The sequence below is a fragment of the Labeo rohita genome, chromosome 3, assembly GCF_022985175.1.
Source record: "Labeo rohita strain BAU-BD-2019 chromosome 3, IGBB_LRoh.1.0, whole genome shotgun sequence".
In the NCBI taxonomy this organism is placed as follows: domain Eukaryota; kingdom Metazoa; phylum Chordata; class Actinopteri; order Cypriniformes; family Cyprinidae; genus Labeo; species Labeo rohita.
Window position 1 is genome coordinate 47,296,203 of NC_066871.1, and position 13,018 is coordinate 47,309,220.

At 35.9% G+C, this 13,018-nt stretch overlaps 2 protein-coding genes across 2 annotated transcripts in view; one reads left to right on the forward strand and one right to left on the reverse strand.

The window, feature by feature from the left end:
• The window catches only part of LOC127161310 (gastrula zinc finger protein XlCGF57.1-like), a 243,173-nt gene that overhangs the window by 6,106 nt on the left and 224,049 nt on the right, over positions 1 to 13,018 (forward strand). The gene's annotated exons all lie outside the window — the stretch shown is intronic.
• On the reverse strand, positions 1,763 to 3,329 carry LOC127161303 (zinc finger protein 658B). Its single transcript, XM_051103985.1, has one exon. It carries the CDS (start codon positions 3,166 to 3,168, stop codon positions 1,828 to 1,830), a length of 1,341 nt encoding a protein of 446 aa, XP_050959942.1. The 5' UTR covers positions 3,169 to 3,329; the 3' UTR covers positions 1,763 to 1,827.

Genomic DNA, 13,018 nt, shown 5'->3' on the forward strand with positions numbered 1-13,018 from the left:
TTGCCCAAGATGGAAATGGCAGTATCATGCACAGCATCCCTAATTTGTTGCCATCACACACTGGCGTAGCTGTTTAATTTTCCTGGAAGGATGTCATCCAGCACTCATGTAAACTATTCCACTCTGTCCTGGTCATGTGTCTTTCTGGTGTCAGTCTGTGGCCTACCTTACCTTATGGGGGCAGACAATTTGTCTGCCAAAGCCGAAATCGGACGCCTTTTCCAGTTTTGAGATGATGTTGATGCAAGTAGATGCACACTTTGGCCTCTGAAAGAAAATAAAAATTTTATTTCGGATTTCACAGAAGTTTTTGGAGGAATTAGGACAAACTAGGACAGACTTTTAATCCTTGGGGATTTTAATATTCATGCTGTCCATCTGATACATTGGCATAAGACTTTTTAAATGATATAGAATCATTAAATTTAGTTCAGCATGTAAATGGTCCAGCGCATAGGTATGGCCATACCTTGAATCTTGTTTTCTCTTATGGATTGACTGTTGGGGACCTTGTAAGTTTTTCTGATCACAAATCTGTGATTTTAATATTTCATTTTTATGTTCTGAAGGAAAACCAGGTTTTCCAACTTTTAAATGTCGGAAACTAAATTCTAAATTCTAAAATTGTTAAAAATTTTGTATAATGAGTCTGCTCTTGTAAATTTGGACAATGAGAGACCTTCATCAAGTTTGTTTTCTGAACAAAACAAAAGTAACGTCTTTATTACATTTTCATCTCACCGTACTGCTCTGAATGCCACAAGTGACACAGTAAAGATGAAAATGTGGAATAAAGATGTTATTTTTGCTTTCTTTGTGCAAAAAAGTATTCTTGTAACTTTACAGTTGAACCTCTGATGTCACATGAACTACTTTAATCATCTTGGTACTTTTCTGTGTCTTGATGATGTAATTATTTGTAAATAGACTGCAAAAATAATATTTTGTCACACATTGTTTTGTTTTGTTTTGTTTAGAATCATGGGAGAATGATGATCTCTATCTGAAATGAGAGAGAGAAAAAAAAAATATGATTCTCAGTTTATCCAGAATTGTGCAGCTCTCATTCGAGATGTAAAAGGAGCGGCATATTTACACATCTACTCTTTCTTGAAACAGAAGTAATGTATTAAGTTTAGAGCAAAGAAACTAAACCTAAAGTATCGATCTCATCAGGCTTGTATTGATCCGATACCATTATCAATCTTCATATCACTGCTAGAAGAAGAAGGGTTGCTAATGTAAACAAACTCATTCAATCTCAGTCATGTGTGAAGTAAAATATAGTTTATTAGACAAATAAAAGCTTTTAGATATTAAAACTAAAATTATACAATTATTTTTCCTGAATAAAATATAATCAGCAGACAATAAAAGTTGTTGATAAAATATAAAAGGTAAAAATAACAATGTATTAATAAAAAAGGTAACATTTGATCAATCAAATTTTAATCAAATACAGAAACAAGCTAAGTAAAAGTGAAAACTAATGAGCTGAATCACTCTCTCCTACTGACTTACAAGATGAGTATCCATACATTTGGTGAGGACGTGGCATCAGACCTGAAAATGCTGGATCTGAAGAAGATTTACTTACAGTGATTGTTTTCTGTATGACTGTGTAGAGAAGATAAATGTTTAAAACGCTTCCCACATGTAGTGCAGTGATAAGGTTTCTCTCCAGTGTGGATCATCTCATGTATTTTCAGTTTTGCTGAATGAATGAATCTCTTATCACAGTGTGTGTTTTTTTTCCATGTCCATGTGATGCTTAAAGGTCGATGAGTGTGCAAAACTCTTTCCGCACTGATCACAGGTGAATGGTTTCTATCCAGTATGAACCTTCATATGGTCCGTAAGGCACCATTTTCTTGCAAAATTTTTCTTGCACTGATCACACGTGTGCGGTTTCTCTCCAGTGTGAATCATCTCATGTGTTTTCAGATTTCCTGACTGACTGAATCTCTTGTCACAGTGTGAACACTTGTAAGGTTTTTCTCCAGTGTGAATTCTCTCATGTGTTTTCAGCTGTCCTGAATCACAAAATCTCCTGTCACAGTGTGAACACTTGTAAGGTTTTTCTCCAGTGTGGATCCTCTGGTGCAGTTTTAAACTGCTCGCTGTAGTAAAAGTCTTTTCACACTCAAAGCACATGTACTCTCTCACACCAGTATGAACTTTCTGATGCACTTTTAAATGTTCTGGACGTGAAAAACTCTTCCCACACAAATGACATGAATGTGGCTTCTCCTTTGTATGAACTGTCAGGTGCTGCTTCAGGTATGAAGCTCTCAAAAATATTTTGTCACACTGATCACATTCATAAAGTTTCTCTCCAGTGTGAATGTCCATGTGATGCTTAAGGGTTGATGAGCATGAGAAACTCTTTCCGCACTGATCACAAGTAAACGGTTTCTTTCCAGTATGAACCCACATATGGTCTGTAAGGTTTGCTTTTAGTGTGAAACTCTTCCCGCACTGATCACATGTGTGTGGTTTTTCTCCAGTGTGGATCATCTCATGTAATTTCAGGTGTGCTAACAGTCTGAATCTCTTGTCACAGTGTGAACACTTGTAAGGTTTTTCTCCAGTGTGAATCCTCTGATGCTGTTTTAAACACTTTGCTGTAATAAAAGTCTTTTCACACTCAAAGCACATGTACTCTCTCACACCAGTATGTATTTTCTCATGTTCTTTCAAACTTTGTCGATGTGAAAACCTATTTCCACACAAATGACATGAATGTGGCTTCTCCTTTGTATGAACTACCAGGTGCTGTTTCAGGACTGAATCTCTCGAAAACATTTTGCCGCACTGATCACATGCATACGGTTTCTCTCCAGTGTGGATCTTCTCATGTCTTTTCAGGGATCCTGACTGAATGAATCTCCTGTCACAGTGTGAACACTTGTAAGGTTTTTCTCCAGTGTGAATCCTCTCATGCAGTTTTAAACCACTCGCCGAACTAAAAGTCTTCCCACAGTCAAAGCACATGTACTCTGTCAGACCAGTATGCATTTTCTGATGCACTTTTAAATGTTCTGAATTACATGAATGTGGTTTCTCTTTTGTATGAACTCTCAGGTGTTTCTTCAGGACTAAAGTGCTCAAAAATGTTTTCCCGCACTGATCACAAGTGAATGGTTTCTCTCCAGTATAAATTCTCATGTGAAGCTCAAGATGATTTTTGTGTGTGAAACTCTTTCCACACTGAGCGCTGGTGAAAGATTTATTGGCCCTTTTTTTCTTTAAATTTCTGTTTGGGTTTTTCTACACTTCTGATATGATTTGTCTTCTCAGAATTCTTCTTTCTCCTGATTATCTTCAATCAATTCTGAAACAAAAGTAAAAACAGTCCATTTGTCAGTAACTCATAAAAAAATAAATAAATGATGTTATATCAGATGAACCCTGATATAACAGCAGAATGTAACAGTAGAAAACTGCATTACAAATTGTTGATCATTTTGATGCAATTTTATAAATTATACATCCTTGAAACTTTACATTAATGAAGAACATTGATCTTCAAATTTTTAGTTTTAAAATCTTATAGGCACAAATCTCATGTTTCTATAGGGAGAATTATTAAATATGTTTGATCAACTACAAGAAGGATCTGAGAATCATCAAATACAAACTGTTGCATCAAGAGAGCGACCATTCATTCTGATTTTTTTCTTGTTCTCCTTTATAATCATTACTCATTCATGTAATTTACTCTATTGTTTTTATTATTTACAATTTATATCATTTTGTTATTTGATAATTTATTCATTATTTTATGATGTTTTATATTTCTAGTTATTTTCATTGTTTAATCTTATGATTATGAGGTTTCATTAACTGTTTTGTCTATATGAATAGATAAGAGATAAGAGGGAATGTTTATGGAAACTCAAGGTTTATGGGATGTTGTTGTGAAGCAGTTTGGTGTAACACTACTTGTTGGATTTGTGCTGGTCAGATGAAGTGTGAGGATTGAAACATATGCAACTAATGGCTCATTGTACGGTACTCAGTTATTCAATTCAATTCAATTTAAATTTATTTGTATAGCGCTTTTCACGATACATATCGTTGCAAAGCAACTTTACACCAAATTAAAGCTATGTTATGGGATTATTTTTGTGCCAATAAGAATGAACGTAACTTTATAAAACTGAACGTAACTTTCCAAGAAACGATCAAAAATATGCCACTGCAAAAGAAGAAAAACACAATGAAAATGAAAAAATGAACTCAGTCGCACGAATTTAACATGCTCTTCAAATATGCTTCATGCTTTGTTAATGATTTTCAAAGAATCGTTTTCGCGAATCATGGATTCTGAATGCGTTGCCACAGCTTTCGCTTACGCTTCGCAAATTTTCGTTTGCTGTTTTGGCACAAACCTCTCGTGGGGGCGGGCTTAACAGCGATCTACTCTAACTGGCTAATGAGCTTTTGATGGACAGTTGCTCTCTGAACTGGAAGCACGGACGGTGACGTCAGTGGCGCAATACGTCGTGCTTTGTTTATAGAAAATATCAGAACTGTTGCACACTGTACATGAATAAAACTTTTATCGATGTTATTGATTAACGTTACTTTAGCAACACGAACTTACTTCAAGCTGCCCTGAGGGACAAGCTGAGGTGGAAGATGATGCTGCTCCGTGTCTCTGCTGGGAGCTCATCTTTAGAAACTAAGAGACGACCGTAGGTGAAATACTAATAACATTAATACTTAATATAAACAAAGCACGACGTATTGCACACCGCAACAACTTTCCAATATGTGCGCCACTGACGTCACCGTCCGTGCTTCCAGGTCAGAGAGCAACTGTCCATCAAAAGCTCATTAGCCAATCAGAGTAGATCGTTGTTAAGCCCGCCCCCACGAGAGGTTTGTGCCAAAACAGCAAACGCAAATTTGCAAAGCGTAAGCGAAAGCTGTGGCAACGCATTTAGAATCTATGATTCGCGAAAACGATTCTTTGAAAATCATTAACAAAGAATGAAGCATATTTGAAGAGCATGTTAAATTCGTCCGACTGAGTTCATTTTTTCATTTTCATTGTGTTTTTCTTCTTTTGCAGTGGCATATTTTTGATCGTTTCTTGGAAAGTTACGTTCAGTTTTATAAAGTTACGTTCATTCTTATTGGCACAAAAATAATCCCATACTATGTCTGTGTCCATTGTCTCGGTCAACCAAAATCACAAAAATCAGTGATGAACTGCCTTTAACTGAAAATTGAGTGTTTACTGTTGTCCTTTTGCATTATTGACACACTGTTTTCCTATTTCATACTGTAAAGTGCTTTGACAAAATCTGTATTGTTAAAAGCGCTATATAAATAGAGGTGACTTGCAGCAGCATGTTTCGTACTGTCCCTTTAAGACCTGCACGCATCCTTTTCTTAAGGATGAGCGATACCACTGATTATGTTTTCGATATGAGACTGATTCTTTTAAAGGCCAGTATCGTTGATGTCGATACTGATACAACACTTCTTTAAACTGAACTTTTAAATTATGAAATGTATTAAATTATTAAATTACTAAGAGTCATGGGTACTGCAGGAACCCAGGCATTTCACCCGGTGTTAGGGTTTAACTGGTGACCAACTTCTGGTTTATGTCCTCTGCTCCAGGGGCCAGTTGCATAAACTTAGCCTTTATGTCAAGACAGTGTCTTAAGAACTAGTCTGACCAACTAGCACAGGGGTTAAACATGTTAAACATTCTAATACTAATATATTAGACAATGAACCGCTGGATCACAATTACTGTAGTAGGCTATTTGACATCCTTATATGCAAGAGCAAGGTTTTACTGCGTTAATGGGTTTTATTTACTTTCCACAATGTGTATTTTTTCTGATTCTATCTCAAACCATATGATCGTTTAGCTTAAATAGTTTATGTAATATATTCATAAGCAGTATTCTGAGGGGAAAATAACGTTCAGATTTCATATATTGTTATAATGAGATATCTAGTGACAAGTTAACATGTTTACAAAGCAATATTTGTAAGCAGCGTTTTGACTGAAATAACGTTAATTTATTGCAACAGTAAAATTAGATATCGGCTAGCAAATGCAGAGGTCACAAGTAAACACGGACGCTTTCAAAGAATCATAGACTAAACCTACGTTAAGTCACAGTGTAAAAAGGGGCTTTATTATTTACAAAGATCCAATACTTTGTACTATTTAATATGGGTTCGATCCCTGTGTCAAGCCGATGTTGTGTGATATTTTTTATTTTTTATTATTATTATTATTAATAATATTTCATTATTATTATTAAAGTTATTTCATTTTCATATGATCAAACAGTGTGATTATTTAGCCTATATTGGTAATTGGTATTCTTAGACTATGGGCACTTTTATGTTATTTGGTCATATTTTTAAAAATACATATAACTTTGGACAAATTCCTCTTTCTTTTTCAAACTAACAATAAAACCTCCTTAAAAATGTTTTACTACCTTTCTATTATGATTTTTTCATACTTTTCCACCCCTTATAGGTGCCAAAATCACGTTTTCTCCTTGTCACACAGACTTTTAAACTTTAACAATGAAAATGCAGTTTAAAATATGACTTATCTGGTAACTATTAATGTACTTAAATTAAGAATTAAAATACATTGTAGTATTTAATGTGAGACCACTAGCAATATTACTTTTTATACAAAATATAGCTGTCACACAGTATTGGTGTCATTTCCACCACAACACTGTTTTGTCAATGGATTTGTGTAAAAGACTGTTTAGGAGGTGTCTATGGAAATGTTCAGTGAGATCAAAGCAGATGTTGGACATGGAGGTAATTTACATTTTCATCAAGCTAAATATTGCTTGATCAGTTAACATATTTACATATATTACACACATATATATATATATATATATATATATATATATATATATATATATATATATTTAAATACATTTCCAAACGTGCTGTACCTTCAAGGGTGTTTTTAAATATCTGAAGATTTTAAGTTAAATAGAAGTATTTTGCATACATGAAATGCTAAGTATTAATTCAAAGCTAATCAGTGAAGCTATCTTCCATTTTTTTACAAAAAAGCTACAAAATTGTCATTTCCACCACACTGCCCTCTGTGGTGGAAATGACAGCATGTGGTGGAAATGATATTTGTGGTTACAAAGTACAATTGATATGGATTAAAGAGTACATTTGTGTAATACTTTTTATATTTTAATATATTACAATACTTTTAATATTTATATTATGATATTATTTTTATTTCTAAATTATATTACTTTTATTTTAATTTATTTAATTTTTATCCATTTTTAAGATGCCACCTAAGACAACAAAAAAAAGGTCACAGGCATTTAGGAACAAAATAAAAGCTGAGCCTGACCTCTCACAATTATGTAGCCTCATAATTATCTCACAATGGTGAAATTTTGATGCAACATTTATTGCTTATATTTTTGCCTTGCCATCAGTTGTGTCAGTTATTCACAGTATGCACTGTAACTGTTCATCTGTGAGACAAACCAGTTTTACATCAAACTCAGCACATACTTTTTAGTTTATTTTCCGTACTTCAGCCGCTATGGGCCATCATACCAATAATTTGTAATCTTTACAAGAATACCAAATCATGTAATGAGCCAGTGTGCATTTATTAGACATCTTAATATCACACCAGTTTGTGGTTTCAGAATCGGCTGCGGTCGCTCCATCACTTCTGAAGCAGAGGACCTGAACCAGGAAGTTGTTGTGGTTTTCCCTCTTAACCGTCAAAGAATTACTCTTGAGTCTTGGGTTTTGATGCCAAAAGATAGACTTTATTGCCAAAACAATCAAGCCAAATTGTCTATAGAGAACTGATCTTTACTTGGTTGAGGACAGCTTTTTATACTGGTCTTGTCATGCAAGCATGTCAGCCTAAATCATTGGGGGGTCCCTAAAGTAAACACTATGAGGGAGACAGATGTTTCCTATACCATGGTTTACTAGTAACTCTCCAAATAAGGGCATACTGTGCTCGACCATCTCCCATCCTATGGCTTCACCAGTGGGCCCCTAACAATAACAGTATGTGCTTGTCCAGCAAAATATAGGGTAGAACTGCAAAACTATAATAGTAAAATAATTTGGATATGATTCCTTTATATTTTAGTTAATAAAATCTTACTCAGTCACCAGTTAAACCATTACACCGGAACGCACATTTTAGAGTAGAATTACTAGCTACATCAATATTTTTAAGAGAAACAGCTAAAAGTAATTAATTTAATGAATATTTTTATTTATTATTATTTTATTTATTTATTTATTGGCTTTAGAAGAGAAAAAAAAAAAAACTGGCATGCTGCACCTTTAAGTAAAGCGAATTTAATTATCTTTATTAAACTATTTTTCCAAGTCTGAACAACTCCTTTTTTAACTCATCTTTTAAGAACGGAGGAACATTAGACACCATAATTGTTTTTGCCGATTGAAGGGCATTTCTGGAGTAAAAATCTCCTTTCTGCACTGACCACACGTGTTAAAATCACTCCAGCGCTGTTTATAGGAGAAGCTGACATTTACCTCACATTCCTGCAGACCTCAGACCTAAATTACGCAAAATATTCCATGCATGCCAGCAAAAAGCAACTATAGATAAGAAAGAGAAGAAAAATAGGACTCACCCTTATCTTACAACTCTCACGAGCGCTCAGGAGTGAAGCCAGAGCGTCTCGATCGCCCCAAAGCGGCTGAACCCAGTATAGGTCACAAACCCCACCCTTTCCATGTAATCTAATGGGACGCGAGACAAACTGAATATTTAAATTACACTTCAAATATTTGTTTCCAAAGATGGGTTTTGACCTTTTTATGTAGTTTTTAGGACGCTGATGTAAGTTCAAGTGTTCAACAGAATCAGTAGATTTGCTTTTACCTCTTAGATTGTGAGATGTGGTGCTACCACCCCCAAGCTATATGTGTCAACTGATCATCTTAACAGTTATTAACCAAGATAGCAACACCAGTTTTGACAGAATTTCCTGTCAACTGCTTAGACAGGATGTCAGTTAACTGTCTAATGCTCTCTTTTGTTTTTATTCTTCAGAGACATCATTGACTTTTTGAATTTTCAAAAAGTCAACCTCATCTACTAAAATTTTAATCTCTGAAGTAAAATTATTAACTTCAATTAATTGTTTCATCTGTTTCATTAATCGCATATGTATACGCTCATAATGACCAGTGCCGGACTGGTAATCTGGCGTACCGGGCATTTTCCTGGTGGGCCAATGCACTTTTAGGCCGGTACATTTTTTTTCTCCGCCAAAGACTGGTCTATCATACAGGGACAATGGCCCATTACAAAGCACTGTATAGACCAGGGGTGGCAAACGTCGGTCCTGGAGAGCTGCAGCCCTGCAGAGTTTTGCTTCAACCCTAATCAAACACACCTGAACAAGCTAATCAAGGTATGATGGAAGGTACTTTGAAGCTACAGGTAGTGTTTTTATTAGGGTTGGAGTTGAACTCTGCAGGGCTGCAGCTCTCCAGGACCAACGTTTGCCACCCCTGGTATAGTCGGAGTGAGAAGGGCTCTTGCTCCGCCTATGTACATACCACTTCACCACTTCCTCTCAGCCTCACAAAATGTACAGGTGCTGAAAAGCTCAGGGAAAAGAAATGTGCCTCATCATCGGTAATTGCGAAATGTACACATCAGCATTATCAAGAACAGGCTTGCTCTGCTGTACAGTTATACATTATATAAATACAAAATATATTAACAAATTTTGTGTGTGTGTGTTTTTACAGTGTTCTACTGGTTGAAAACCCAATCTGAACAGAAAAAAATCTTTGAAAAGTATATTTGAGGCTATATCAAGACTCTCTTAATTAAGACAGCAATCACATTCAATGTCAGTCAACTGGTGAAATAAAATGTATTAGGCATTTAAAAAGCTCTACTGAGAAAATTAAAACAAAGCAAAGCTTAAAGAGCAAACATAAAAGGCAACTTTATAGCTTTCAGACAATAACAATAAGCTGTAAATAAAATTTGTAGTAAGGTAAATAAATCATTACTTGAAGAAAATACAGTAGTAAACATGAAAATGAACGAGACAGAGCTCTCTTTACTGACTAGTAAAGTAGCCAGAACTACATGAAAGTTTGTCTTGCATTTGCATGGAAAAGCAGACGTGGAAGAGTAAGTAGTTGTTCTGATGAAAAACAATGAAGGTAAAAATTAATATCAGATCCATGTATCTTTTAAAAGTTTTATAGCCTGTTCTTCAGCTCCCTGAACTATGACTTAAAATTTTTTTTTTCTTTCCAGTGTGAATTTTCTGTGCAAGGACCATAAATAATAATAATAATAATAATAATAATAAAATAAATCATGTGAGATTTTAAATGAGAGACAAATGTGAAAGAAAAAGTGATCAAAACCCCAAAGTCAAAATTACTGATGAGCTCAATAGTCATAAAATGTCATGAATCGCATGAAATCTGCTCTGCAACTGCTGTGCACAATTATAATCTATTTTAATGTCATGAAGATGATTTGTGTTATGAATCTCTAGTTTGGTCATGAGACTCTAGATGGCACAGGCTTGACATGTAATCTGTAAGCAATCAAATTGGTTCCTACACGTACAACCTGACTGACATCTAAGCTATGCAAAAATGTGAGAAAACTTGCTGACAGACCTTTCACACCAAACATCAAATAAATATGTGCTGGACTAAAGGAAACTAAATATATGTGCTGGACTAAAAGCAAATTCATGAATGTACAACAGAAAGATATATGCACTTCACTTTCAGTCATCATAAAAGCACCTGCAAAAGGCATAAATGTGACTTTCAATGGACTATTTCACCCAAACAACTTGCTAATCATGGCTTACTCATGTAGTTGAAAGTGTTCATGAAAAACTAATGTTTTATTTACAGTTTTTTATTGAAGCGTCCGTTGTTGCTGCTGCGGTTGCTGGTATTTTGTTGTTATTCTGTCTCTTTAGTTTAGGTTTCTACTGTGAAACAACAGCCCCCGGGGCAGTGCTGCCACCTTGTGGAACAGCTGAGTAGTGCAAAAAAAAAAAAAAAGTAAAAGTACATGTAAATTGAGGGCCATTGTTTCGGGCACACTGTATGTGGACCCTTGCATATCTTTATCTTTGGTGCAGTTTTAAATGGCTTGCTGAAATAAAAGTCTTGTCACACTCAAAGCACATGTACTCTCTCACACCACTATGTATTTTCTGATGTTCTTTTAAATTTTGCAGCTGTGAAAAACGCTTTCCATATTCAGAACATGAATGCAGCTTCTCCTTCGTATGAACTGTCAGGTGTTTCTTCAGGTTTGATGCGAAGACAAATGTTTTTCTAGTAGGGGTGTGCAAAGCAGCCGGTATTTGTATCTGTATTTGTATTTGTTGAGGGGAGAAAAGTATTTGTATTTGTATTTGTATTCGAGTAAAATTCAAAATAGGCGTAAAAATCCAGTTTTTTTGCGTTACACTTCTACACACTTTTCTTGGCTGGTGGAGGACCAAGAGATCTCAGCAGCAGCCACACTCTTTTCTATTTGGTTGCCCAAATCCATGTGAGGAGTTCCAACTAAGTTAATGAGTGACGGGAAGCTATGCTAAGGTGAACTGGGGAGTCGCTCTCTAAACGTGGGGTATTAAAATCGCTTTTGAAAATCGCTCTCTGTTTTACTTTCGGTTTAGTTTTAACGATGGCGCGAAACTCTCTGCGGTGCTGAGCGTGCATTCCACAATACAAGACATTAATTTAACAAAACTATTGAAGTGGTGGGACACAAACGGGATTTTGAAAAGTGTGTCCCCAGTGGAAATTACGCCCCTGCGTGAGTGGAGTTATCATTTGATGTGAATGTATGCCAGAATGTGCGCTGTAGCACAAAATATAGTATATTTCTTCAAAAGCAGATTGTGGAGACATTTTAATTGTCCACAATCAAAAATCGTCATATCACACACCCCTAATTGCAATGTAGTTTGTACAAATCTGGAACAGAGGTTGGTTAAGAGAGAGAGAAAAAAACGGCCGGTTCCGAGTTTCAGCGGAGCGCAGTGTCAGTGACAGGGAGTGATTGACGGCTAATATCTAAAATCTGTTAAGAATGTAAAGATCAAGTTTAGTTAGTTATGTAATGTTGGAGAAAACGGCGAAACTGTCACTGTATCAGCTCACAGCAGTCTGGGCAGTAGTTAGGCTAGCGAAAGTTTTGTAAAGAAATAAAAACAAGTCGCACCGCAACGATTTCTCGCACTCGCACAAATGCTTCCAAATATATTTTGCGGTCGCGCAGATTAAATTTTGGGAGCATATGCCCTGCCCCCAACCCCTCCGACTCCTGAATGTCACCCACTCACTCGCTCATGCGGGCATGCACTGCGGTCTCATGAGGAAACGCAGCTTTTTGATATGAAGTTTTTCTTGTTCCCGAATACAAATATTTTTTTAAGTATTTGTTCGAAATAAGTATTTGTAAAAAACACGCTATTTGTGCCTTTCCGAATACCGTATTCGGGTTCGGCTCCACCCCTATTTTCTACACTGATCACATGTGAACGGCTTCTCTCCGGTGTGGATTCTCAAGTGCTCTTCAAGATTTTTTTAAATTGAGAATCCCTTTTCACACAGTTCACACATGAACGGCTTCTCTCCAGTGTGGATCCTCATGTGACTTTTCTATTTACTGATCGTGCTAGGGAGGTAACAAAAGTTTCTGTCCATGACCCAGAATGTCATCTGGGCCTTAAATATAAGGATCTGAGTCTTAGAAGTGTGACACAGAAGAATGTGTTTTTGACTTTCTTACCATGTGTGGAAAAATACTGGCTGTTGGGAGATGTAACCTTGAAGGCTGGGGAAGAGATATGAGGCGGAGGAAACCCTCCCTTCTTGGTCACAGTCTACAGCAACTTGTGTTTCAGTATGACTGTCTGACCTTCTTTGCTTAAGAATAAACTCATGAAAAGAAAACTGAGTGGGTTTGTCT